This window comes from Panthera leo, chromosome C1, assembly GCF_018350215.1.
Source record: "Panthera leo isolate Ple1 chromosome C1, P.leo_Ple1_pat1.1, whole genome shotgun sequence".
NCBI classification, from domain to species: domain Eukaryota; kingdom Metazoa; phylum Chordata; class Mammalia; order Carnivora; family Felidae; genus Panthera; species Panthera leo.
The window spans coordinates 186219245-186245699 of NC_056686.1; the positions used below are offsets into that span (position 1 = coordinate 186219245).

Consider the following 26455-nt stretch of genomic DNA (forward strand, 5'->3'; position numbering starts at 1 on the left):
TATGGGGCAGAATGTGAGGTACAACTGTAAAAGGTGTCGTTAAAAAGGAGACAGTAGGCCCCAAATGGAGTCCCTTGTGCTAAACTTCATGTCAGCAAATTAAGACTTAATACCTAACCAAAATGCAATTCCCCAGGAATATAATCTTTAGTCAGTCAACATGGAATCACCTGATTAGCACTGGTGAAATAATCCTCCTGATTAACTCCTTCCATTCCCCTTAGGAAAGTGACCTAATTCAATTTGATCTTTAAATTTACTCAGTTGAATTTCTGTTGTTTAACAGTATGCAGGGGGATGCCAGTGACCTCCTCTCAAAGGTCACTGAGGGAGATTTTGTGATCTGACCTAGCTAAGAAAACAAACAAACAAAAACCTACCTCGTGTGTAATGCTCCCACATCCAACCTGAGCTCTTCTGGCATGTGTGCTGGGCAATCTCAGAAACATGTGAGCCTCCTCTCCTGAGTTATGAGGAAACCCTGATTTCAGACACCATGACTCTGTCTAGATTTAGATTATACAAAACTGAGGAATGATTTTCCTTGTTCTTATTATTTATAAGTACAATTAACCTCACTTTTGAAGGAACTGATGTTAATGGCATATGAATTTTATTTTTTGTACTTCCAGTCTCTCCCTTTCCAAGCCATCCTCTACACTAATTTATAAGTTTTTAAAAAAATTTTTTTAACGTTTATTCATTTTTTGATAGAAACAGAGTGTGAATGGGGGAGGGGAAGAGAGAGAGGGAGACATAGAATCCCTAGCAGGCTTCAGGCTCTGAACTGACAGCACAGAACCTGATGCAGGGCTCGAACTCACGGACCTTGAGATCATGACCTGAGCTGAAGTCGGACGCTTAACCGACTGAGCCACCCTGGCGCCCCTGTAAGTTTTTTTAAATATAAATTTGAAGATGTAATTTCTTATGTTAAAAGCTTTTTTACCAATTGATTTGCTTTTGTTCTAACAATATTGTGTCCCTTTCATGTATTTGCATTTGCTCTTTCTTTATGTGTTAATTCTACATCTTTATAAACTTAAAAAAAACTGTTTCTTTAAAGAATGTTTTTTGAATAGTATTTCTTTTCAATAATGTTTTTAACATTATAAAATAGAATTTTAACTTACTGTTGGTTGGAGATTGTTTTGTTCATTTTGTTTTTGTTTTTTGTCATTGACCTCTCACAGGTGGAAAATATTTGGATCATAGATATGTTTTACTTTAGTTCCCCAGTGTTGGCTCATACAGTTGTAAATTTTAAAAATTTATTGCCCATCTTTTCATGTGTCTGTTGGCCATCTGGATGTTTTCTTTGGAAAAGTGTCTATTTATGCCTTCTGCTCATTTCTTCACTGGATTCTTTGTTTTTCAGGTGTTGAGTTTGGTAAGTTCTTTATAGATTTTGGGTCTGAGTGGCTAAAATTAACAACTCAGAAATAACAGATGTTGGTGAGGATGTGAAGAAATGGGAGCCCTCTTGCACTGCTGGTGGGAATGCAAACTGGTGCAGCTGCTCTGGAAAACAGTGTGGAGGTTCCTCAAAAAATTAAAAATAGAATTACCCTACAACCCAGCAATAGCACTACTAGGAATTTATCTAAAAGATACAGGAGTGCTGATGCATAGGGGCACTCGTACCCCAATGTTTATAGCAGTGTTTTCAACAATAGCCAAATTATGCAAAGAGCCCATATGTCCATCAACTGATGAAAGGATAAAGAAGATGTGGTTTATATATACAATGGAATACTACTTGGCAATGAGAAAGAATGAAATCCTGCCATTTGCAGCAATGTGGATAGAACTGGAGGGTATTATGCTAAGTGAAATAAGTCAGAGAAAGACAGATATCATATGTTTTCACTCATATGTGGAACTTAAGAAAGTTAACAGAAGACCAGGGGGGAAGGGAAGGAGAAAAATAGTTTCAAATAGAGAGGGAGGCAAACCATAAGAGATTCTTAAATACAGAGAACAAACTGAGGGTTGATGGGGATTGGCGGGGGGGGGGGGGGGCGGGGAGAGGGGAAAATGGGTGATGGGCATTGAGGAGGGCACTTGTTGGGATGAGCACTGGTGTTGTATGTAAGCGATGAATCATGGGAATCTACCCCCAAAACCAGTTGCCTGCCCTGTGGGGATTTGAATTCTGATGATTGTTTAGAGAAGGTGGCAAGGATCATCAGACACTTTTTCCAAAATCATAGTATAGGGAACACGATTGAGAAGTGGAGCAGTGGGGACACATGTAAGAGAGAAAGGATTTTTGGAATTGAATCAACAAATTACATTTTTGCTAGGTAAATGCCCCAGGGGGACAAAAGGTGTATTTCAAAATATAGTCAACATTTAATAGGAACAAGTTCTTCGGATCAGTGTTTTCATAATGAAATGTGTAAATGTGGAAGAGAAAATAGTATAATACCCAGAGAAAGTTTAGATCCAGGTATAGGGAACATCACTTTACAATGAAGAGTCTTGAAAGCCTGTATAACTGAGATGAGAATTCAAACATTCCCAACCACTTAGAAGAAAGGAAATTTTGAAAAGGCAAAAGTAGAACCCAGGCAGCCCAAGAACTAAACTCATAATATACATTTCTCAAGAAACTCTCACGGAAGTTGTCTAAGCCTATGGAGATGGTGTTCCTAACATCTTTTGTATTGGAGAACAACTTTTCTGCTCATAGTTCTTGTTTTTCATTGCTATCATCTAAATTATCAGAATCATTCTCATACATAGAGAGAAACCTCCCAGATCGTTCCTTATAAATTTCTTCATTCTTCACAATTATTTTTTGCCTATAGAGAAAAAGAACATGTATCACTATAGACTCAAGGATAGAAGGGGATGTAGGATATCTGAGGGGAGAGAAATGTGGTTTCATTCCTTCACTGGGGGCAGCTGCACACATTACTTATAGGTTTTTTTTTAATGTTTATTTATTTTGAGAGAGAGAGTCCCAAGCAGGCTCCATGCTGTCAGAACAGAGCCTGAAGTGGGGCTTGATCCCATGAACCATGAGATGATGACCTGAACTGAAATCGAGTCAGACGCTCAACCAACCGAGCCACCAAGGCACCCCATACTTGCAGTGGTTTTGAATTTAATGAGAAATGATATTTAGGTTACCAAATTCTCGAATGAGGAATATTCTGCTGAGGGGAAACAGAGTATGCCATCCCAATATACCTTGCATATTGATTACTTGAGTTAAAGTTACTTAAGCAACAGCCAGTGCAAGAAAGGCATTCTGACCCTCTTTGTTCCCCTGAAAGTAGGAAATAGATTTTTCATATGAATATACCTTCCCTATACCAGAAGGTAAAGAGATATCCCTATCAGCAGAAATAGGGAATTTAAAGCTAAGAAGTCTGTATAAAAAAAACCTGGGTGGCTTAGTTGGTTGAGTGTCTGACTTGGGCTCAGGTCATGATCTTGCGGTTTGTGAGTTCAAGGCTCACATTGGGCTTACTGCTGTCAGCACAGAGCCCATTTCAGATCCTCTCTTCCCCTCCCCTGCCTGTGCTCTCTCTCAAAAATAAATAAACCATTAAAAAAAAAGCCCCAACAACTCTGTTACTTACTTACTAATTTAGTACCCCAACCCCAAACTTCTTTGTCAATTCTTTACAAATTTATTGTTACTTTGTCTAAAAGGTATAACTGCCTGATTTGTTCACTTCTTTGAGTCTCATATTTTACTGAGCTCCTATACATACAAAATTAAATTTGTTTTTTCCTGTTAATCTGTTTTATGCCAATTTAACTATTAGATCAAAGAACCTAGACAAGAAGGGATAAGTTTTACTACCAAATCAATACAATGAATAACTTCCCTTTATTGAAGTATCCACCAAAAATTTATCCCAATGATTTAAAATGCATTTCCAGTTAACAGTATTATTTCTGACCTCAAGTTGACTTCCACAGGGGCTAAACGCAGCTGTATCTAAGTGTAAACCACTGACACCTAAACCCATAACCCCTCAGGGGACATGGTAAAAACTCAGAACTCAGATGGGTTGTTACAACAGCTTCCAATCGTTCATTCATTAAATATTTATTAAATATCTCTTAAAGATTACAACTGTATGACATTCTGGAAAAGGCAAAACTACAGAGACTGTGAAAAGATCAGTAATTTCCAGGAGTTGGGAGGGGAAGCAAAAAATGAATAGGTGGAGGGCAGAGGACTTTAGGGATTTAAAATTTATTCACAGAACTGAATAAACTCAAAGACCCTCAGATAGGGGCATCTGGGTGGCTTAGTCAGTTGAGTGTCTGACTTTGGCTCACACCATGATCTCGCAGTTCACGAGTTGGAGCCCTGCATTGGGTACTGTCGGTGTGGAGCCTGCTACAGATCCTCTGCTTCTCTCTCTCTCTCTCTCTCTCTCTCTCTCTCTCTCTCTCTCTCTCTCCTCCCCTGCTTACTCTCTCTGTCTCTCTCAAAATAAATTAATTAATTAAAAAATAAAGATCCACAGGTAAATTTCATGTGCTGTTTTGAATAAAAACTAAGATGTAATAAGGGAGAGGAGTCTAGACACATGCCCAGCACCACTTCAGATGAACTGTCTGTCCTTAGCAGGTGACTTCTGTGGCCAGGCTTTGAATGACTATTTCCCTCCTGGAAGTGCCTGTGCCTTGACTTTATTAAGAAATACCTGGGTTCATCTTCATATCTATTCCTCACCCAAACTCCCTTCCACTTTCTAAAGATAACTCAGCCATGTCTTTTTGAGCAGCATCATGCACACCTTAGATGAATATTTTCTTCTGTCAGAAGCTGTATGGTGTATTTAAACTTTTCTTCAGTCTCGGCAAGCTTGGTCTGGAGTGTTTTCTCCAGATTTCCCACTGTAGCTTTCTGAAAGACATGTAAATTTTAATTGCTCTCTTTCCCAAGCCAGAGTCATCCAGAGCAAAGCTAGATGGCAGAACTGTACAGAGACCTGGATTCCTCTGCACAACCCTATCCCCACTCCAGCCAGGACTCACCTCTCTCTGGAGTTCCATCTGGGTTTGGTAGAGGGATGTGTTAAGTGATTCTAAGATAACAGATTGTGCCTTCAACTCTTCCTCCATGACCTGTTTAAGAAGACAACAATGTCTATCTATTCTCTTCTGCAGGGTGCCTGCAGAATGTGAAACGTCAACTTTAGCTACTCCTTCTCCTTCACTGTTCAGTCACTGTGCCCTCTTACTTCTATCTCTTTTATGTCTTGCCCATCTATATCCTCATATGCAGACTCACTATCACTGTCCCAGAGCCAGCCCTCACCAGAGCTCCCGTGGTTGTCACAATAGCCACCAATCATTCATTTATTAAACAAATATTTATCAAATATCTACTCCAGATTCCAACTATATGACATTGGGGAAAATGCAAAACTATAGAGACAGTAAAAAGATCAGTTGTTGCCAGGGATTGGGAAGGGAAGCAGGGATAAATAGGTGGAGGACAGAGGAGTTTTAGGTAAAGAAAATATTCTGTATGATATTGCAGTGGTGGGTACATGGCATGATGCATTTGATAAAACCTATAGAATGCATAACACAAAGAGTGAGCCCTAATGTAAACTATGGACTTTAATTAAAAATGATGTATCAATATTGGTTCATCAGATGTAACAAATGTACCTCACTAATGCAAGATGTTAATAATAGAGTATATTGTATGTTTGTGTTGGGGGAGGATATGGGCACTCTCTGCACTTTAATTTTTCAGTAAACCTAACATTGCTCTAAAAAATAGCCTTTAAGAAAAGTTGGTTTGAGAGAGAGAGAGAGCACACTAGTAGGGAAAAGGGGCAAAAGAGACAGAATCTTAAGCAGGTGCTATACTCAACACAGAGGTCATGACCTGAGCAGAAATCAAGAGTCAGATGCTCAACCGACTGATCTACCCAGGCACTCCTTAAAAATAGTCTTTTAATTAGGAAAAACACCTACTATTATAGGCACTAGGAATATTATGATGAATAAGAAAAATATAATTTCTACTCTTATGGAGATACACCCTAGTGAAGGGGATGAAAAAAATTAAATAAAAGTCAATAAAATAATTACAATAATAAATTAAAAACAAACCAAGGATGAAGATAGAACATGCAGTGTTAGTGTGGGGAAGGGATAAATCTACTACATTAGATAAATGCTGAAGAGACAATAAAAATGATCCAGATGGCTCTGTGCTTTCAGATGTCAGCCTCATTTAACTCCTACATGTCTTCAGAGCTCTTCCATGGAATAAGCATCTTCTCAAGATGTATAAACTAGAGAGGTACCATCTCTCACTGTATTTGCATTGTACAAAGCACTGTACTAGGTCATTTAGCATTCTTTTGTTTGCTTATTCATTCAAAAAAAATCAGCTGGTATTTACTAAATGTCTGTGATGTGCCAGGTACTGTTCTAGAAACTGGAGATTAGTGGTAGAAAAAAACAGACAAAAATCTCTGTTTTCATTCATTGAGTTTATCAGGTTAGACAGTTATAAATCTGTATAGAGGAGTGCCTGGGTGGCTCAGTCAGTTGAGCATCCAACTCTTGATTTCAGCTCGGGTCTTGATCTCACAGTTTGGAGAACCCCTCATCAGGCTCTGTACTGAGTATGAAACCTGCTTAAGATTCTCTCTCTTCTTTCTGCCCCTCTCCCCTACTCATGTGCTTGCTCTCTCTCTTAAAATAAATAAATAAATAAATGTAAAAAATCTGTATAGAAAAATAAAACAAGGAAATGGAAGTGTTGGGGAGGGTGTTAAGCCTTTAAATAGAGTGGCCCTTCAGAAATGGCATTTGAACAAAACCAGAAAGAGGTAAGGAAGTTAGTTGTGTGGATATTTAGGAAAGAGCTTCCCAAGAAGAGTGAATGTCAAGTGCAAAGACCCCAAGTAAAGGATCCTTGACTGTTAAAAATACAGCAAGGAGTCCAGTGCCATTGCAGTTGTGTAATGAAGGGGAAGAAATAGAAGGAGATAAGGTTAGGGGAAAGAATCATGAGCACAGAGCAGGTAGAATAATCCCCAGCCTCAACACAGGACTGGGAATAGTTACATTCCCACCAACCAGAGTACACAGAGTATTGGGTAGACTACTCAGAAGGGTATTATCTCTGTAGGGGGGAAAATTAGCCTTAAACTAAAGACTGCTTTAACTTAACTGCATCCCAGAACAAAGTCCAACAATATTTAAAGAAATACAAAAATATTCAGCACCCAACAAGGTAGTTTGCAATCCACCTTTTTGGTTTGTTTGTTTTGATTACGCTTATGCTCAAGGTGGGGGTTGAACTCACAACCCAGAGATCAAGAGTCGCATGCTCTATGGACTGAGCCAGCCAGGCACCCCCTGCACCCAACAAGGTAAACTTCACAATGGCAGGCGTCCAAAAAAAAAAAAAAAATTACCAGGCATGCAAACAAGTGAGAAAATATGACCACAAATGAGGAGCAAAATCAATTAACAGAACCAGAAAGGAATGATAGAATTAGTAGACAAGCTCATTAAAGCAGCTATTACAATGCACTGGGTTTTCCTTGCTCCAAAGCCTATCCGTCTACCATGCAGAACATTGAGGCTTGTTGACCCAACAATGCTGAAGCCTTGCCTAAGCTCTAAGATATAATTCCATGATTTTATAATGGCTAGTCTTTTCCCAAACATGTCCATTCTGGATCCTAGTATAAGAAGAATCAGAAGGCAGTTCATGGGTTTGAACAGTTTCCCTTCAGGTATCTCCCACATGGAAGTGTCATAATTTGTCCCAGAAGAACAGAATTCTTTGAGGAAGGTGTTGGGGTTGAGGCACATTTGGAATATCAAGGAGAGGCTTGGAATTAGAGTTGCCAGGGTCAGTATTGTACTTTTTAGAGCTTAAGGGAAGAATTTGGTATTTTACAAATCAAGACTCTTTTGTGGTTTGAGCCTTACTAGAAATGGAATGCATTTGACACTGAAGATCACACAGCATATTGCTCATATATTTGCTCAAATTGCTCTAAAAAGACACAAAGGCTCTGTTTTATAAATGACTTTGTATTATAGTTATAAAGTTCTATTTGACTTGTTGAATCCAGCAAACTCAGCTTTGGGTCTTCCTTTTGTTTTATTTTGTTTTGGAAAATTATAATAGATTCTATTTTATTGAGGGTATATAATTTTACTGGTGCATTTGTAAGATGCTAATTCCACAAGAAAAATGAAAGAGCTTACCTGTTTGGTCTTTCTCAGCTCCTCTAATTGCAAGGTGTCCTTTTCATGTTGTTTCAGTAGCTCCTAAAAACAATTTTATTCGGAAAAGGTCAGCACTGGGGTTTCTGGCACTTCTTTCAGAGACTTGAGAAAGCCAGAATAGGATTCCAGAATGTAGTATTCACCAAAGTTTAGATATTGGTGTAATGAAGCACACATTTAATTTGTTGAAGGTAAATTTTGAAAATCTTAACTTATGTGCAATATATATATATATATATGTTTAAATATATAATATATATAAATATATAATATATAAATATATATAAATGAATATATAATATATAAATATAATATATAAATATATAATATATAAATATATAATATATACATATAAAAAATATAAATATATAATATATACATATATAATATATAAATATATAATATATAAATATATATATACATTTTTTAAAACTCAAGTTAGTTAATATACAGTGTAGTCTTGGCTTCAGCAGTAGAACCCAGTGATCAATCTCTTACATAGAACACCCAGTGCTCATCCCAACAAGTGCTCTCCTTAATGCCCATCCCCCATTTAACCCATCCCCACACCTATGTCCCCTCCAGCAACCCTCAATTTGTTCTCTGTATTTAAGAGTCTCTTATGGTTTGCCTCCCTCTCTGTTTTTTATCTTATTTTTCTTTCCCTTCCCCTATGTACACCATACACACACAAAAAATCAAAATGGATGAAAGACTTAAATGTGAGCAGGAAACCATCAAAATCCTACAGGAGAAAGCAGGCAGCACCCTTTTTGACCTCAGCTGCAGCAACTTCTTATGTGACATGTCTCCAGAGGCAAGGGAAATAAAAGCAAAAATGAACTATTGGGATCTCATCAAGATAAAAAGCTTCTGCACAGCAAAGGAAACAATCAACAAAACCAAAAAGGCAACCGATGGAATGGGAGAAGATGTTTGTAAATGACATATCGGATAAAGGGTTAGTATCCAAAATCTATAAAGAACTCACCAAACTCAACACTCAAAAAAACAAGTAACCCAGTGAAGATCACAATTTCAGACTTTAAGCTACATTACAAAACTGTAATCATTAAGACAATATGGTATTGGCACAAAAACAGACACATAGATCAATGGAAAATAATAGAAAACCCAGAAATAGACCCACAAATATATGGCCATCTAATCTTTGACAAAGCAGGAAAGAGCATCCAATGGAAAAAAGACACATCTTCTTTATCCATTCATCTGTCAATGGACATTTGTGCTCTTTCCATACTTTGGCTGTTGTTGATAGCATTGCTATAAACATTAGGGTTCATGTGCCCCTTCAAAACAATGCTTTTGCTAAGTGGAAACTATGCTTCATGAGAGAGACAGAGAGAGTACCATTTACAGATTCATAGTCAGCATCATTGGAGAAAAAATAGAAGAGAGGAAAGGATGCATGCAGATGATCAACTCTCTCCCCACTAGAGGAATTGTTACTTCTTATTCAGATGTCTGAGCTCTCTATACCCCAGAAGAACTGGACACACTGCACAGCATGTCCGACACCCACATTACTGTTTTGCTCAGTTATAGTGAATGTCAGAAATGGGCTTTTATTGGTGAAATCAGTGGTTTTTTAATTAGCATGATAGTTGGAAATGGACTCTTAAAAATGGAATATTGAAGGTAGATACTATTTAAAAATTTTTTTTACATTTTTATTTATTTTTGAGAGACAGAGACAGAGCACAGTGGGGGAGGGGCAGAGAGAGAATGAGACACAGAATCCGAAGCAGGCTGCAGGCTCTGAGCTGTCAGCACAGAGCCCGATGTGGGGCTCGAACTCACAAACTGTGAGATTGTGACCTGAGCCAAAGTCAGACACTTAACCGACTGAGCCACCCAGGCACCCTGAAGGTAGATACTATTTTAGAGACACTGTCCACTTTGCAGGAAAAAAGTATAGGAATCTAACAAAGCCTACAGCCTACACACTCAGGAATGGTGTCTAAGGTTTGATCCCTAAATGGTCCTGTGTCTGCTTAGGAGGAGCTCCAGCTGCCAGATGCTGACTACAGTGGTTACAGAATCCTACCTCTGTACTACCCTTGCATACACCTCTGATGAGTCTTTCATATACCTAAAAGTTCAGAGAGCTGGTGGTATAACCACTCGGGGCCTGCTTACTAGTAATGCATGTTTATTTAGTAAATGTCTGTATGTCTGAGACCTGTTTTCACTATGATCTGGCATCAGTATCAAGGTTGTAGGGGAGTGATTAACAAGAGTAGCTACATTTTAACCCCTCTAACTTTTGTTTTTCTTTCAATGTTTATTTATTTTTGAGAGACAGAGACAGAGAGTGAGTGGGGGAGGGGCAGAGAGAGAGGGAGAAACAGAATCCAAAGCAGGCTCCAGGCTCTGAGCTGTCAGCACACAGCCCAACTTGGGGCTCAAACTCACAAACCGTGAGATCATGACCTGAGCCTAAGTCAGATGCTTAACCGACTGAGCCACTCAGGCGCCCTTACCCCCTCTAACTTTTAGGTAGATCCTCTTAATTACTAAGAGCTATACATGACCAACTTGCTTAGTTTAGTTTGCTACACTGCCCTTTCTCTTCAGCTACAGTCAAGAATGAGGAGGACATTCAGAGACTGGGAAAATTTGGCAAAATAGGGAATTTCACGTTTTGTATGTGTTTAGCATTCTATTATTTCCCACTAATTTCAGTTTTCATTCCACAGTGACCCTGTGGTAAGACCATGTAGATAAAGGACAGCAAGACTGCCAGTCTACTTGCATATATTTCCAAGGAAGCTGGGAAAGGAAGAATATGCCCATAAAGGCAAAATTGTGCCTAATTACAGAGGCACACCTAGGAACCGGATGTCCCACCTAGGCTTCATGCTCAACCACTCATGTGCTTTGGGCTAAGTTACCTCCTTCTCTCGATTGAAGTTCTCAAAGACGGTACTGTAGGAGTCATTTATTTTCTTCTTTTCTTCTTCTGACTCTAACTCAAACTTTTTTGTCATATTATGTTCTGGGGGTGAGAAGAAATTACGTATATGAGTAAATGTGGGGAAAGCACATGCAGAGAGAAACTGAGAATATCTGAAGGTAATAAAAATTCCAGACTGGGTCAAACTCAAGTTCCTTTCAGCCTGTCATTCAGCCTCTGATGCTCACCTAGAAATGCTTGGGAATCAGGTGAACATGGTGGCAGTTTCCAGTGATATCAGCCATATGGTTTTACTCCTAATGTCTCTGATTTTTGTGTGTGTGTAGTTTGTTTTAGATCTGTTGCTTATTATTTTGTCCATTCCCTCTGCTGAAGTAAATACGTTTTCTTGGATATTCTTACCTTAAAATATAGCTCTTGACTAATGTGACTTTTCCAGCAATAAAATTTATTCTGTACTTAACCCTGGGGTAGAGGTAGGCTTAAACTGTTTCTGGTGCAGGAGAACTTGCCAACCGAGCCCCAAAACCAAAGAGGAGAAAGGAGGGGTGAGGGGCTGACACAGATTTCTTCTTCAGCTTCATGGTGCTGGGAATTATAGGGAGGCAACCCCTAGGCTCATCCTGTGAATAAGCTGGGAATGATAGGAAGCTACCTATCAGCTCTAGAGGGCTGAGCTACACTATGCACAGCTGAAGTCTGCTCTTTCAAAATTGGGTGTAACATCTTAACTTAGATTTTGACAACATGGGATGAGTGTGGTATGGGTGGCCAGAAGTCTGGAAGAAGACCTGGGTTATGTTACACCAGGCTTCTGAGTAAAGCCTCAGATAGGTGCAGCTCCTCATTCCTTTCCTCACCCTTAGTTCCAGGGTCTTCATGCTGCCTTCCTGCAGTCAAGAGTCCCCACCAGGGTGGGAATAGCCTTGAGGATTAACTTACCCAGGGAGTTTCTGCATTTAAATGAGTAATTTGTTGAAAACAACCAAGTCTGATATGAACTGGGGTGAGGTAGGATGTGGTATAGGTTTGTAGAGGCTCCACTCCTACCTCAACCAGTCCTCTAGGTCAGGGAGCAAAGTCTCCATAAATTCCTTTCTTCTTTTTCCACTTAGGAAGATGCTTGCTGGGGGTAGGAGGCTCATCCATAACACACTTTTTTTTAAAGTGGGCTCTACTCCCAGTGTGGAGTCCAACATGGGGCTTGAACTCACAACCCTGAGATCAAGACCTGAGCTGAGATCAAGGGTCGGACACTTAACTGACTGAACCATCCAGGGCCTCCATAAAACACTTTCTATGATCCAAACTCTGTGCTAGGTGTTGGAAATACTAAAAATATATAGTAATATATAAATGTATCAAATCAACATGTTGTACTCTTTAAACATATGCAGTGTTATATGTCAATTGTACCTGAAAAATGGAGATCCTCTGGGGGGGATATGGGAATACAGAGGCTCTCAGTATGATTGTGTTGTCACTCTCCCAACAAGTGAATATTTGAAACTCTAATTCCAGAACATTTTTCTGGAAATTCGGGGTCACTTGTATCCAGGTAACAAGTCAATGCTCCTACAGATGTCCCAGAGCTTGTTCCAGACCATGATGGCTAAACTTGGAATTGGAGAGCTTTGGAAGGTACGGGCTTATACCCTCAAATAGCTGAGTTTTATAAAAGACTCCATCCTTGTTGTCACTTGTTGAAAACTCCATGTACTCTTGATTCAGGAATCCAGCCCTCTGGCCATCACCTTTAGTGAATCTAAGGCTGATGTTCTCAAGCTAAGACCAAACTTAATGGCAGGTTTTTTTTTGGTACACGTGCCATCAAAAAGAGAAGTTCTTGTACTCACTTTGCTGTAGCAGGATCTTTTCCCGCTCCAACTTCTCATCCTTCTCCCATTCTGCCTTCTTCTTCAACCACTTATCTTCCATTTCATCATAAATGCTGTCCTGCAGAGGTACAAAGGCACTATGAAAAGAATCCTGGAAAAGACTGCACACTGGCTCCAGGCACAGCATTGGGCCCTTTAAAGCTTCCCTCACTAGAATGCTTGCTGGGAGTCCCTCTGTGGGTGGTTGGTGGGAGTGAATTCTAGCCCAGCCCATCCAAGGGCCTGTAGAACCCTAAAGTCAAAGGCAAGTTCTGCATGGTGTTTGTCCCACTGAAACTGGGTTTCCTTTGAAGACAGGTAGGACTCCCCTGCTGCAGATTCACATGTCAGCTCCTTCTGAATCATGAATCACTTATCAACAGCTCATGAAGAAACAAGGGAAATGCCTAGTAGTTAATTTGAACACTTAGAAAACAATGGTATGTTTTTCAGACAGTGTCTATTTTTAACTCAGCAAATCTAACTTCCTTTGTGGGTGAGGTTAAATAAGCCTAACCTGATGCCAATCCTGTTGGTTGGTTCAGACTTCATGGGGGTGGGACTCCAGGAGGAGGAAGGCCTAGGACCTGGATGCTGCTAGTAACGTCTCAGTACCCTGACCTCCTTTTTTCCCCCAGGTTAGCAGCATAACTCACACTGGGGCCAGACATCAGAGCTCATTTGTAATTGTTTATGGCCATTTAGATAAAGGTTCTCGTTTATCATTTTCAAGACTGGTGGGCAGCTCAGTTTCCATAGAGGTCAAACTCTCTGGAGAGGTACAGACTGAAGCAAACATAAGGGGAAGCTTACCCACACATCAGTCTGATGCTTCTCCTAGGCTTTGCTCTAAGATGTTTTCCCTCACTGTATCAAGATACATCTTGAAAAACAAGTTTTAGATACAAGCTCGAAACTGAAACTGTGGATGGCAAATAGAATTTCAGAGGTGGTGCTGGTGCTTGACTTGGTTTCCTCCTTTAAGAGGGTGGTCAACTGTCTTTGTTTGAGACTGAGTTGTGTCCCAGGACCCTGAACTTTTGATGCTAAAACCTGGAAAGTCCTGCGCAAACACAACTAGCTGCTCACCAATAGGATGGGGGTTTGCTGCCTCAGCCTGTTCATTCCTCATCTCCTACTCTCTCATCCCACTAAGAAGAAATCATGGCCTGTTTCCCCAGGCCTCCCTCAAATTAGCTGATTCAATGAATGAGTTACATTCTGAGATGGCTAGAGCATCCCATGCCCAGCTGGTGGGGGTGCAGTGAGAGAGTCTTTTTTGGACGGCAATTTGGCCAAATGTATCAAAGGACTTTAAAATGTTTATCCCTTTTGGCCCTGCACTCTACTAAAATCAAAGATGTTACAAAGTACAAATGTTAACAGCAGATTGTCTTGCGGTGGTAATTCTCTTTTGTTGCTGTTGTAGTTGGTTTTTGTATTTCCATTTTTTAGAAACCATGAGCAGGTATTACTTTTGTAATTACAAACATATTTGTCAGTGGGCTTCTTTAGGGACTGGGTGACTGATTCACACATGGAAGCCACCACGGTCTGAAGGTCACTCTTCTCCCTGGGTGTACTTAGTGCCACCTAGAACCAAGGATGCTGGGAATCTGAGGAAATTATTTTCTGGGCAAGTGCTGTAGATTCAGCCTGATGTCATCAGCCAGGAATGAGCCTTGCCTCTTACTTTCATAATCCAAGGAGCTCTGAATCTCACCTGATACATATGAAACATATTCTTCAAATACTTATACTCCTTTCCCATTTCATCTGGACAAAAGGAAAACAACAGGGTCATCATTATTCCTCCGAAATGAATGTTTTCACACTCAAGTGTGAGCTCTCCTGTACTCTTCCTCCATCTCCAACTCATCCTCTAGGTGTTAAAACCATGTTGCACCTCAAGAATAACCCTGGAGGCTTATTAGAAATCTAGACGCCTGTCTTCTTCTCCTACCCCCCACCTCCACCCAGCCAAACCCACTGAATTCAGGTCTCAGAGGAGAGAGGCCTAGTGTCTGTGGATAATATGCTTCTCAAGTGATTCTGATGCATACCAAATGTGAGAACTAATCCCTGGGGGTACACCTACATCTGTGGGGAAAAGAGGAGCAAAACCTTGTAGTATGCGCCTGCTTCCCTCTTTTTAAAGCAGTTTTATTTATTTTTTAATGTTTACTTTTGAAAGAGAGAGAGACAGAGTGCAAGCAGGGTGAGGGGGCAGAGAGAGAGGGAGAGAAAGGATCCAAATCAGGCTCCGTGCTGTCAGTACAGAGCCCGATGTGGGGCTCAAACCCACGAACTGTGAGATCATGACCTGAGCCAAAGTTGGACGTTTAACCACCTAGGTGCCCCTGCTTCTCTCTTTTTAAAGTGATGTTTCTAGTGTACGCTGATTTTGAAAATGATACATGTTTTCTTTAGAAAATTGGAAATTCAGCAAGCTATAAATACCCTCTTTTTAAAAAGTAAGGCAAAATAAAGGGAGAAGATTATAGAATTTCTCCTTCTCCCTATGGAGATTAGTCTATAATCTCAGAATTCTGAAGGATACACATTTTGCCCTTCCTGAGGACAGTGTAAATAATGGGATAAATGGCCAACACAACTCTTATGCATTATAAGGCCATATAAATCATAGTGTGCTATTATAATATAATGAAACACCACCATTTTACAGATGACGTAACTTGCTGGATTACAATAATATTATATTTGTAGAGTTAAAAATATATTTTAAGAAGGTGCTTTCACATTCTTATCTCTCTGATAAAGGCAGGTATTATAGTCCTCAATTCTTAGACAGAATAAATGAGACTCAAGGAGATTAAGGACTTGCTCAGATCCTAACACTTGGTTGCAGGCCAGTCTATCACCTGGGCATAGGAGGGACACTGATGACATGGTTTCCCTCTTTTCAGTTCCATTCTCAGTCACTCCCTGTCTCTGAGCTTTAGGAGGACATCTGGAGAGCATAGTCCCAGCCCATCCATGACCAAGGGAGTTCTTTGGTCCTAGACCCCCGTGGTCAGCCTCTCACCCTTCCCCAGGGTCATTCTCCCCAGTCCAGACCATACCTAGTTTTTCTTGGGCAGCCAGCTTCTCTGCCTTCAGTGTGGCTTTGTAGTTGTTCTCCAACTGACTGAGCTCTGCTGCGTGAGCCTCTTTGAGCTCTCTGTGTGACCCCGGGAGAAGGCCACAATCAGTGAAAACAAGTCCAGAGCTGAGCTGTTACACTCAGTTGATCCCACCTTTCCCCATCACACAGGCAGTTGTGGGCAGCCTGCAGGGCCTTCACTTCCTGACTCATTCTCCTGGCATCCACCCAGAAGAAGGTGAGAAGACCCATTTTTACCAACTATTATTTTGAATGGAGCTGGTGGAGACCATAGACTCCTGTGCTAATAGCACAGTATTTGTTTATGGCTGTCTTGGGAAACTGTAGGCTGTATTAGCATCCAGGATAATTTTAGAGCCCAGGGTCTCTTCAGCCTCCATTCCAGGGGGCAGAAGCTGGCAGTGTTCAAGATGAATGTCAAAAAGAAAGGTCATATGAGCTGTCAAGCCAAGAGAAGACATGGAGGAACATTAAATGCATAATAGTAAGTGACCAAAGTCAATACATAAAGCCTACACACTATATGATTCCAACTATATGATATTCTGGAAAATGCACAGCTATGGAGACAGTAAAAAGATCAATGTTTGCCAGAGGTTAGTGGGGAGGGAGGGATGAATGAGCAGAGCACAGAGGATTTTTCAGGGCGGTGAAACTACTCTGTATGATACAATAATGGTGGACACATGTCATTATACATTTGTCAAAACCCATAGGATGTACAACACCAAGAGTGAACCCTAATGTAAACTATGCACTTAGGGTGATGGTAATTTATCAATGTAGATTCATCAATTGTAACAAATGCATCACAATGGTGCAGGAGTTAATGATTACTTGGGGTGTGCAGGTGTGGGGTCAGGCTGTCTGTACTTTATGCTCTATTTTACTATGAACCTAAAACCGCTCTAAAAATAATGAAAGCTATTATATAACAAATATGTTACTTATTTATTATAATTTTTTGGAAGCAAGTCTATGACTCAGTGAGGTATATTTCTCTCTGCTGGGACTTCTGAGGCTGCTCTGGTGCCCAGCAGGTAGCCTGGAAGGAGGTTTTGAAGGTTTCCTCACCCACATAGGCAACACACTTCCTTTTACTTCCCCTTGGCTTGTCTTTGTGGCTCTGGCTCCTGCTCCTCCCATACCTTCTTCCCATTCTGCCCAGGTCACGGGACTAGCCAGGAGAGTAGAAATGACAGGACAAAAATGAGGAAGAGAAAGAGGGGGGAGGAAGTGAAGAGGCAGGGGAAATAGGAGGAGGCTGGGCTGAGAACAATAGTTGTCTGTCACAGAAATCTCATAGAGAATGAAAACTGGCTCTCCTCAGCAATCAACAGAAAGGGAGATTATACTTGAAACAAAGTAATTGGATCAGAAAGTGCAAAACTAGGAATTACCTTCTCTGTGCTACATTTTGGTGGCTTCACATCAAACCATCTTGCCCATTTCCCCAATCCCCACCTACCCAACTCCATTTGGCACTATCTGAAATCCCAGTGAAACGAAATCTTGCAAGGAAGCAAGAGTCTTAGGGCCTTCAGCACACAGGAGCTTGTGCTAGCAAGCTTACCTGTTTTTGTTTTCGAAGTTCTGCTGCATCTCAGCACAGCGGAGAGCCATTTCATCCGAGAGCTGGGAGCAACATGGCATTAACGATGTAGCATCAAGGATCCCACTCCCACTGCAGTCTGCAATTTCTGAGAAGCCTTCACGTTCATAGGGTGTGCTCTACTCCCCACACTCTCTTCTTTGTGTTCTCCAATCCCAGAGAGCACATCACTACTCAGGGAATGGAGCAATCCTTGCCTTGGTCTATTGCTGTTTGGTATGTAATCAGTTCATAATGTTGGTGCACAGAAACCATCTCTTTCACTAACTGGTTTTATAGGCAGGTCTGGTCTTTTTGCTGGACAGCAATCTCTAAGATCTTGGTCTTTGGATTTCTTTGATACATAATTCAATTAAGTTATCATCTATTGAGCAAAGAGCTTGCCCTGGAAGAGCCAAAGAGGCCCAAGATTCAAACTCCACACTTTCAATGAACTTAAAATCTGGTGTTAATAAAGCCTCTTTGTCAGAAAAGTATGTTACCACAGGCAAAATTTGCTCATTTCCAGGTGACCTTCTATTTTAACCATCAGATTCTCTGGTTAGTGTCTCAGGAGGAAAGGACACTTCCAGAACAGTCAGCACCCACTGCAAACTGAGACAAAAGGGTTCAGGGCTCTCCCTGTCCCTCTCTGTCTACACACTGGCAGCCAGAACTATAGCCTTCCACAGGGTCACACAACAATTTGGGATGTTCACAGGTGGGAGAATTTTAAGTATCACAGTATGAGGTCCCTGCACGAAAATAATCTCTAAATAGGTCTTTAGCAGGGCCAATGATTCAGTGAGTGAAAATGTGCATTTTGCAACAATAATCCACCATTGATGACTGATCTCATAGAACTTATTTAACTTCCTGAGCCTTAATTTCCTATCTGTAGAAGCAGACCACAAACCTGGCAGGGTTTTCAGATAAATATAGTAATGAACCAACAGTAGGGGAGGTCTCAGTGTGAGTCACAAGCCAGGTCACTGTAGGATTCAGACACACCTGGGGCATGTCAGAGGGTGAGGGGTGGGACTGGTGGGAAGTCGACCTTCACAAGTGGGTTTCAATAACAACAGGCAAGTGGGGTGTGGGGGAGGCTGTTTCTGAGCATTGCTCTGGTTTATCACTCCAGCCCAGGCCAGCAGGCACCCCTGCTTGAGGTGGGGAAGAAGAGACTATGATAAAGCAGATGGTAAAATCTAAAGGAGTCGTCACCAAAATCCCCAGGAAACACAGAGTGCAGACTGATCTCAGCAAATTCTGAAGTGGGCTTTGGCAATTTTAACAGCAACAGGAAGTGGGTACTGAAGGGTTCTGGGTAGCTTTTGAACCACACTGAGTGCATTAACCACACTATTGCCATTAGGAAGAGACTCGGCACCCTCTGAAGTTTAACTCTCCACAGTAAGCCTGACGTGAGATGGCTGGCACCCCTTGGTGTGGTGAGTTCAGTAGCAATGTACACACTGCAGGCACATAAAGAACTCCTGGAAATTGACTTAGGCTTTGAGGAAAGATTTAAGTTCTTGCAGTTATGGATAAGGATGGAGTCAGAGAAATCCTACTGTGTAGCCACAGTCCTATCTTCAGAGCTGTCACCTAGACAACATGGCTCCCGCGAGTAAAGCACTTGGCATCTTGCCTGGAACATAGCAGGTGATCTGAAAAAACCGGTATTTCCCCTACCCATAGAGATGTCAGCTAACTCAAGGATCACTCACCAATTTCTGGGCAGACTGATGGTCTCTGTTCATTTGCTCAATGATCACTGTCAATTCTGAGATCTGCTCTTGCAGGTCAGTAATGATATCAGTCCTATGGGACAAGGAATCCTTCTATCATCCACAGAGCTTCCATTCTGTGCCAGTCAGGCACCTCCCTGTACGTGACTATCTCTGGCTTGGTGAGAGTCAGGCCATGTTCTGCATCTGCTCCATCATTATGGGGGTCATGGGAGGGGTGGAAGAGTAGTCTGGGAGAAGGAATTAGGCAGCAGGGTGGTTGAGCCTCAGATCAGACCTTTTGGGTAAGCTAGCCTGCAGTGGGGGGTGTGAGAAGGTGGAGGAGTGGATTCGTTACCTGTTGGATAGAAGGGGAAGAGGAATATGTCAGAGATCTATCAGGGTTTGACCTTGATTCAGTAATGACAGTTGAAATGGAGGAGGAAAAATTCAGAGGATTAGGAAATGGGAAGGTGGGAGATGGATTGATGCTGACAGTGAATCATAGGCAAGGAATGGCCCAGACACAGGAAAAAGAGGGGACTTCAGAGCATGGCTTGCAGAATAGATAACAATTTTCTGTGTTTCTGGGTTTGGAGCCTCCATGATGTCCATAAGTTATTTAGCTCTATTTGGTTGAGCTGGAGTAGACAGGGTGGCAGGTAGTGACGTGTGCAGTGCAACAGAGATGGTGTTCCATTCAACAAGGTGAGGGAACAAGAGAGAGGATGTAGGAGGAGACAGGGAGAGAGAGACATGAATGAGAGATCTAGGAAGTAGAATGGATAAGATGTGGGAGCTGACTTTATATGGCATCGGAGGATAGAGTGGGTAGGGCCTGAATGACAGAGAGGATGCACTGTGCTCAACTGGGGTAGACTCAGCCAGAATCTTCCATGCTATGCCTCCCAGAGGCATGAACTGAGTGACATCTTTGGGCAAAATGAGAAAGAGATGCATACTCAGCTCCCCAAAAACCCTGACTTTACTCTTACTTTACACCCCCAAATTCAGACTATTTTATGAATATTTCATCTGTTCATCACCTCTAAGAATAATTGCTTTCCTTTAGTACAAATTATACTATACCCAGTCACTTTTCAGGTCAGCTGCCTGACCTGTCCTTTGTCCTGTTTCAAATGGGATCAGGGCAGAGAGATGGGTGTGGAGAGGAGCAGCACAGGGATGAGGAGTGAAGTGACATTATAGCACCTTCAGAACAGAGACCCTGTGCATTGGGCATAGAAGTTAGGAGCTTCTCCTTGAGGCCAGGCCAAGCCCAATAGGGATAGCTCTGAGGAGCTGGATATAGGTCCAAGGGCATTACCTGGAAATCTGGACTCTGTCCATGATCTCTGATTGCGACCGCTTTCTCTTATCAAACATTTCATCTCCCAAGGTGACGGAAATCTGCTCCCTATTTCGAATGAGGTGATAACCAGGTGACACGTTTATCACTTCCTGGGCATCAAGGTGGAAGGTAAGATAATATTGCAGACTTGGAGTGCAGAGATTCGTCCAAATCTTCCACTAGAGTGCTACTCACATCTTAGACACAGAGACATGAGGTGGGATCCCAGAGCCCAAGTCCCTCCTGTGCATTCCCCAGTTACCACTCACCCTCATACTCCAGCCCAGATTTCTCTCCTGAGATCTGGTCTCAAGACAAATGGTTCCTGGATGTTCCCAAAGACCTCTCAAGCTCAACCCTAAATGCTGACACTTCACTCGGCACTCAGCCCCAAGCCCTGCACCTCATCTGCATTCTCCACACAGCCAGAAGCCAGAAGGCAGTCAGACACCATGGAAATTGCTAAGTTCTGGGAATTAGACAGGCCTGAGTTCAAATGCTGGCTCTGCCACCAACTATAGTTATTCAATATCTGTGTGCCTCAGTTTCCTCATTAGAAAATTAGGATAACTCTTCCTCAAAGGGCTTTTATGGGGAAAGCCAAAATAACAGAAGAAAGTGTCTATCTAGCACGGTTATGAAAACAAACACATCTATTTTAGTCAGTTCTTCCTCTATTCCCCACTAGATCCAAGTCAGAAATCTGGCAGGGCTACCAGCCTGCATAGACCAGGATAAGATTGTGCCTTCTAGAGTTGTGTAGGACACCCCTAAGGCAACACAAGTCCTGTCATTGTTATTGCCTAATTGTACCCCAGCTTCGTCTTCTCCTCCCCACACTCCTGCCCCTGGAACAGCCTAAGGCCATCTTCCTTTTTCTCTTCGGCTTTGGCCATACCTGCCCAGCTGGCCTCCCTGCCTTCATTCTGGCTCCCCTAAAGTTCATCATCCTCTCTGTCTGGAGGGCAATAACATTTTTGTTTTTTTTCCCTGACTGTTATGGAAATGCATGATCCTTGTTTAAGGGGAAAAAAAAGAAAATAGATAAAAATCCCATAGTAAAAAGCACCAGTATTATCCCATCAGACAATGTTTTTTCTAGAATGTAAATCTTACCTGGTACTGTGCCTGTGTCAGACCCATGAAGGTTCCCAGACACCAGAATGATTAGGCCCAAACTCCTAGGCAGCTACTGAGATCTTCCTGGGTTTAGTTCCCATCTCTTTCTCCAGTGTGGTCCTGGCCCAGCTCCCTTCCTCTGTTGTCCCTGCCCTAGCATTTGTGGGTTCCCCAGTGTGACAGTGGGGGGTTTCTGGCACATGGGCATGAGCTGTACCCTAGCCTGGACTGGTGGTCAGTGTCTGGTTTCCTTGGCACAGTCTTCTTGCCATGCACAAGGCAGTAGAGAGTGGCAATTACATGCCCTCTCTGAGGTCTGGCTCAGCTGAGTTAAAGTCCTTTTTCTGCCACTTACCAGTTACGCTATGTGCAACGATAGCCCCTCCTCATAGGATTGCAAAGATCCAATGAGGTACATACATGTAAAAGGCCTGTGCTTGCACAAAGTAGGCACTCAGTAAATGTTAGTCCCGCTGCCCCCTTCATGTTTTTACTCACATAAGGTGGTTTATTGCTCTCCTCTTGTTTTCCTAAATGGAGTTTCCCTCTGCAAGAGAAAGACGTGCTCAGAAAGCAACCAGGGAGCAAAGAGAAGTTCAAAGCTTAGAAGCTGCTCCCTGATCCCCATTGCTCATCTGTAAAAAGTGACATTACCGGGATGATCTCTGAGGCCCCTTTCAGCTCTGAAATATTCTACTCAGGAACTAAGGAATGTTCAATGGTCCCGAGATCATTGGTATACAGATTGTGATAAAAAGGCAGGAAGTAAAAAAGTGGGGAGTTGACTATCATGCCTATTAGAACCACTCCTAAAATAAGGGTCAAGAGACTTGGCCTGAGAATCCAAAGGGCTCTCCTATGGTGCATAATCTCAAATGAACACACTAGTGACATTTACGTTGTCTGCACAAAATCCTTTCTTATTTGCACCAGAAATTAGTGATATGGGACCTGAAATGGTCAGTATCATAAATTCAGGATAAGTAAATGGTTAATCTTGGTCATAATTAGTTGTTGTTTTCAGGTGTAGAAATGTGAACATATCAGGTATCCAAATACCAAGCGTATTTGTAAGGGACCTCACCTGGAAAGTTGAAAGATTGGAATAAGAGTAACCAGTTTCTGATGTGCTGACAACAAGACTAGTTAGGCTTAGGTATATGAAGCTAGGGCATTTTCCCTCTGCTTCAGCAAACACTCACACCCATATACATACAATCAGGCCAACTGCTGTGAAGAGAAACAACCAAAACTGATCTAGGAGTTCCATTTTCCCTATGATCAAAATAACCACAATATCTTTAGGGGTGGTGGAGTGGTTACCAGGGTGAGACTGTTCCAAAGTCAGCTGGGTATGGGCGTGTGGGGTTGAGAGGATTTTTCTTGGTGGAGGCAGTTCTACCTTGGCTAATAAAGTCTGGTTTTGATCCCACATCTCCCACCCCCCAAATGAGGCCTCCAGAGAGGCACTGAAGACTCCCTTGAGAAAACTAGCCCAAGGATTTGGCTACTGTAGATACTATTATTTTAACTGGTGAAAACATGACTCCGTGTGTTAAAAAACAGACATGAGTGCACCGTATACTTTGATAATACAATGGGACTCATATGTAATTGAAAAGATTTAAAACCACTTAAAATACAACTCAGTTCATAGCAACCATATGCTCCCATTCATAAACCAGGAACTCTTTACAATGCTAATTTTGTTTACTTTCTCTGAATTTAGGAAAGCCTTGGGGTGGCGGTGGTGGGGAAATCACTGAGTAGCCTGGATCTCTTTAAAAAGCTGGCCATGGAGACAGAGAGGAAGATGGAGGCATAGGAGGACGCTGGGCTCACCGTGCGTCCTGCTGATCACTTAGATTCCACCTACACCTGCCTAAATAACCCAGAAAACCGCCAGAGGATTAGCAGAACGGAGTCTCCAGAGCCAAGCGCAGATGAGAGGCCCACGGAAGAGGGTAGGAAGGGTGGTGAGGCGGTGCGCTCCACGGACTGGCGGGAGGGAGCCGGGGCGGAGGGGCGGCCAGCCGGACAAGCAGAGCCCCCAAGTCTGGCTTGCAAAAGCAGAGGGGCCGGATGGAGTGTGTTCCGACAGCAAGCGGGACTTAGCATCTGGGAGGTCATAAGTTAACAGCTCTGCTCGGAAAGCGGGAAGGCTGGAGGACAACGGGAGGGAGAGTTGCTGAGCCCCCGGAGGACAGAGCTCAGTTTGGCAGGGAACAAAGGCGCTCGCCAGCGCCATCTCCCTCACCCATCCCCCAGCCAAAATCCCAAAGGGAATTAGTTCCTGCCAGGGAACTTGCTTGCTCCGCGCAAACACCCAACATGGTGCTTCTGTGGAGCCACCCCTCCGGCAGCGGGTCTGACTCCCTCCCACTGCCACAGGGCCCCTCCTGAAGTGGATCACCTAAGGAGAAGCTAGCTAAGCCTTCCCCTCCTGCCCCCGTGCACCTTGCCTACCTACCCCAGCTAATACACCAGATCCCCAGCACCACAAGCCTGGCAGTGTGCAAGTAGCCCAGACGGGCCACGCCACCCCACAGTGAATCCCGCCCCTAGGAGAGGGGAAGAGAAGGCACACACCAGTCTGACTGTGGCCCCAGCAGTGGGCTGGGGGCAGACATCAGGTCTGACTGCGGCCCCACCCACCAACTCCAGTTATACACCACAGCACAGGGGAAGTGCCCTGCAGGTCCCCACCACTCCAGGGACTATCCAAAATGACCAAACGGAAGAATTCCCCTCGAAAGAATCTCCAGGAAATAACAACAGCTAATGAACTGATCAAAAAGGATTAAATAATATAACAGAAAGTGAATTTAGAATAATAGTCATAAAATTAATCGCTGGGCTTGAAAATAGTATAGAGGACAGCAGAGAATCTCTTGCTACAGAGATCAAGGGACTAAGGAATAGTCAGGAGGAGCTGAAAAACTCTTTAAACGAGATGCAAAATAAAATGGAAACGTCCACGGCTCGGATTGAAGAGGCAGAGGAGAGAATAGGTGAACTAGAAGATAAAATTATGGAAAAAGAGGAAGCTGAGGAAAAGAAGGATAAAAAAATCCAGGAGTATGAGGGGAAAATTAGAGAACTAAGTGATACACTAAAAAGAAATAATATACGCATAATTGGTATCCCAGAGGAGGAAGAGAGAGGGAAAGGTGCTGAAGGTGTACTTGAAGAAATCAGAGCTGAGAACTTCCCTGAACGGGGGAAGGAAAAAGGCATTGAAATCCAAGAGGCACAGAGAACCCCCTTCAGACATAACTTGAATCGATCTTCTGCATGACATATCATAGTGAAACTGGCAAAATACAAGGATAAAGAGAAAATTCTGAAAGCAGCAAGGGATAAATGTGCCCTAACTTATAAAGGGAGACCTATAAGACTTGTGACTGATCTCTCTTTTGAAACTTGGCAGGCCAGAAAGTCATGGTAGGAGATCTTCAATGTGATGACCAGAAAAAATATGCAGCCGAGAATCCTTTATCCAGCAAGTCTGTCATTTAGAATAGAAGGAGAGATAAAGGTCTTCCCAAACAAACAAAAACTGAAGGAACTCATCACCACTAAACCAGCCCTACAAGAGATCCTAAGGGGAATCCTGTGAGACAAAGTACCAGAGACATCGCTACAAGCATAAAACATACAGACATCACAATGACTCTAAACCCGTATCTTTCTATAATAACACTGAATGTAAATGGACTAAATGTACCAACCAAAAGACATAGGGTATCAGAATGGATAAAAAAACAAGACCCATCTATTTGCTGTCTACAAGAGACTCATTTTAGACCTAAGGACACCTTTAGATTGAGAGTGAGGGGATGGAGAACTATTTATCATGCTACTGGAAGCCAAAAGAAAGCTGGAGTAGCCATACTTATATCAGACAAACTAGACTTTAAATTAAAGGCTGTAACAAGAGATGAAGAAGGGCATTATATAATAATTACAGGGTCTATCCATCAGGAAGAGCTAACAGTTATAAATGTCTATGCGCCGAATACGGGAGCCCCCAAATATATAAAACAATTACTCATAAACATAAGCAACCTTATTGATAAGAATGTGGTCATTGCAGGGGACTTTAACACCCCACTTACAGAAATGGATAGATCATCTAGACACAGGATCAATAAAGAAACAAGGGCCCTGAATGATACATGGGATCAGATGGACTTGACAGATATATTTAGAACTCTGCATCCCAAAGCAACAGAATATATTTTCTTCTCGAGTGTACATGGAACATTCTCCAAGATAGATCACATACTGGGTCACAAAACAGCCCTTCATAAGTATACAAGAATTGAGATCACACCATGCATACTTTCAGACCACAATGCTATGAAGCTTGAAATCAACCACAGGAAAAAGTCTGGAAAACCTTCAAAAGCATGGAGGTTAAAGAACACCCTACTAAAGAATGAGTGGGTCAACCAGGCAATTAGAGAAGAAATTAA

At 42.2% G+C, this 26455-nt stretch overlaps 1 protein-coding gene across 4 annotated transcripts in view; it reads right to left on the minus strand.

Annotated features, from left to right (window-relative positions):
• Positions 1 to 2064: 2064 nt before the first annotated feature.
• FLACC1 (flagellum associated containing coiled-coil domains 1) overlaps positions 2065 to 26455 on the minus strand; it is a 52652-nt gene continuing 28261 nt past the window's right edge. For 3 of the 4 annotated variants that reach the window (XM_042949715.1, XM_042949714.1, XM_042949713.1), the window contains 12 exons: positions 22476 to 22524; positions 20835 to 20968; positions 19508 to 19601; positions 17760 to 17821; positions 16146 to 16243; positions 14786 to 14838; positions 13042 to 13141; positions 11163 to 11266; positions 8227 to 8289; positions 5011 to 5100; positions 4770 to 4879; positions 2065 to 2807 (listed from right to left, as the gene is read on the minus strand). In XM_042949715.1, the coding sequence (XP_042805649.1) occupies positions 2690 to 2807; positions 4770 to 4879; positions 5011 to 5100; positions 8227 to 8289; positions 11163 to 11266; positions 13042 to 13141; positions 14786 to 14838; positions 16146 to 16243; positions 17760 to 17821; positions 19508 to 19601; positions 20835 to 20968; positions 22476 to 22524 (1075 nt within the window). In that variant the 3' untranslated portion in view covers positions 2065 to 2689. The remainder of the gene's footprint in view (positions 2808 to 4769; positions 4880 to 5010; positions 5101 to 8226; positions 8290 to 11162; positions 11267 to 13041; positions 13142 to 14785; positions 14839 to 16145; positions 16244 to 17759; positions 17822 to 19507; positions 19602 to 20834; positions 20969 to 22475; positions 22525 to 26455) is intronic. The other variant, XM_042949716.1, reaches the window with a different exon arrangement.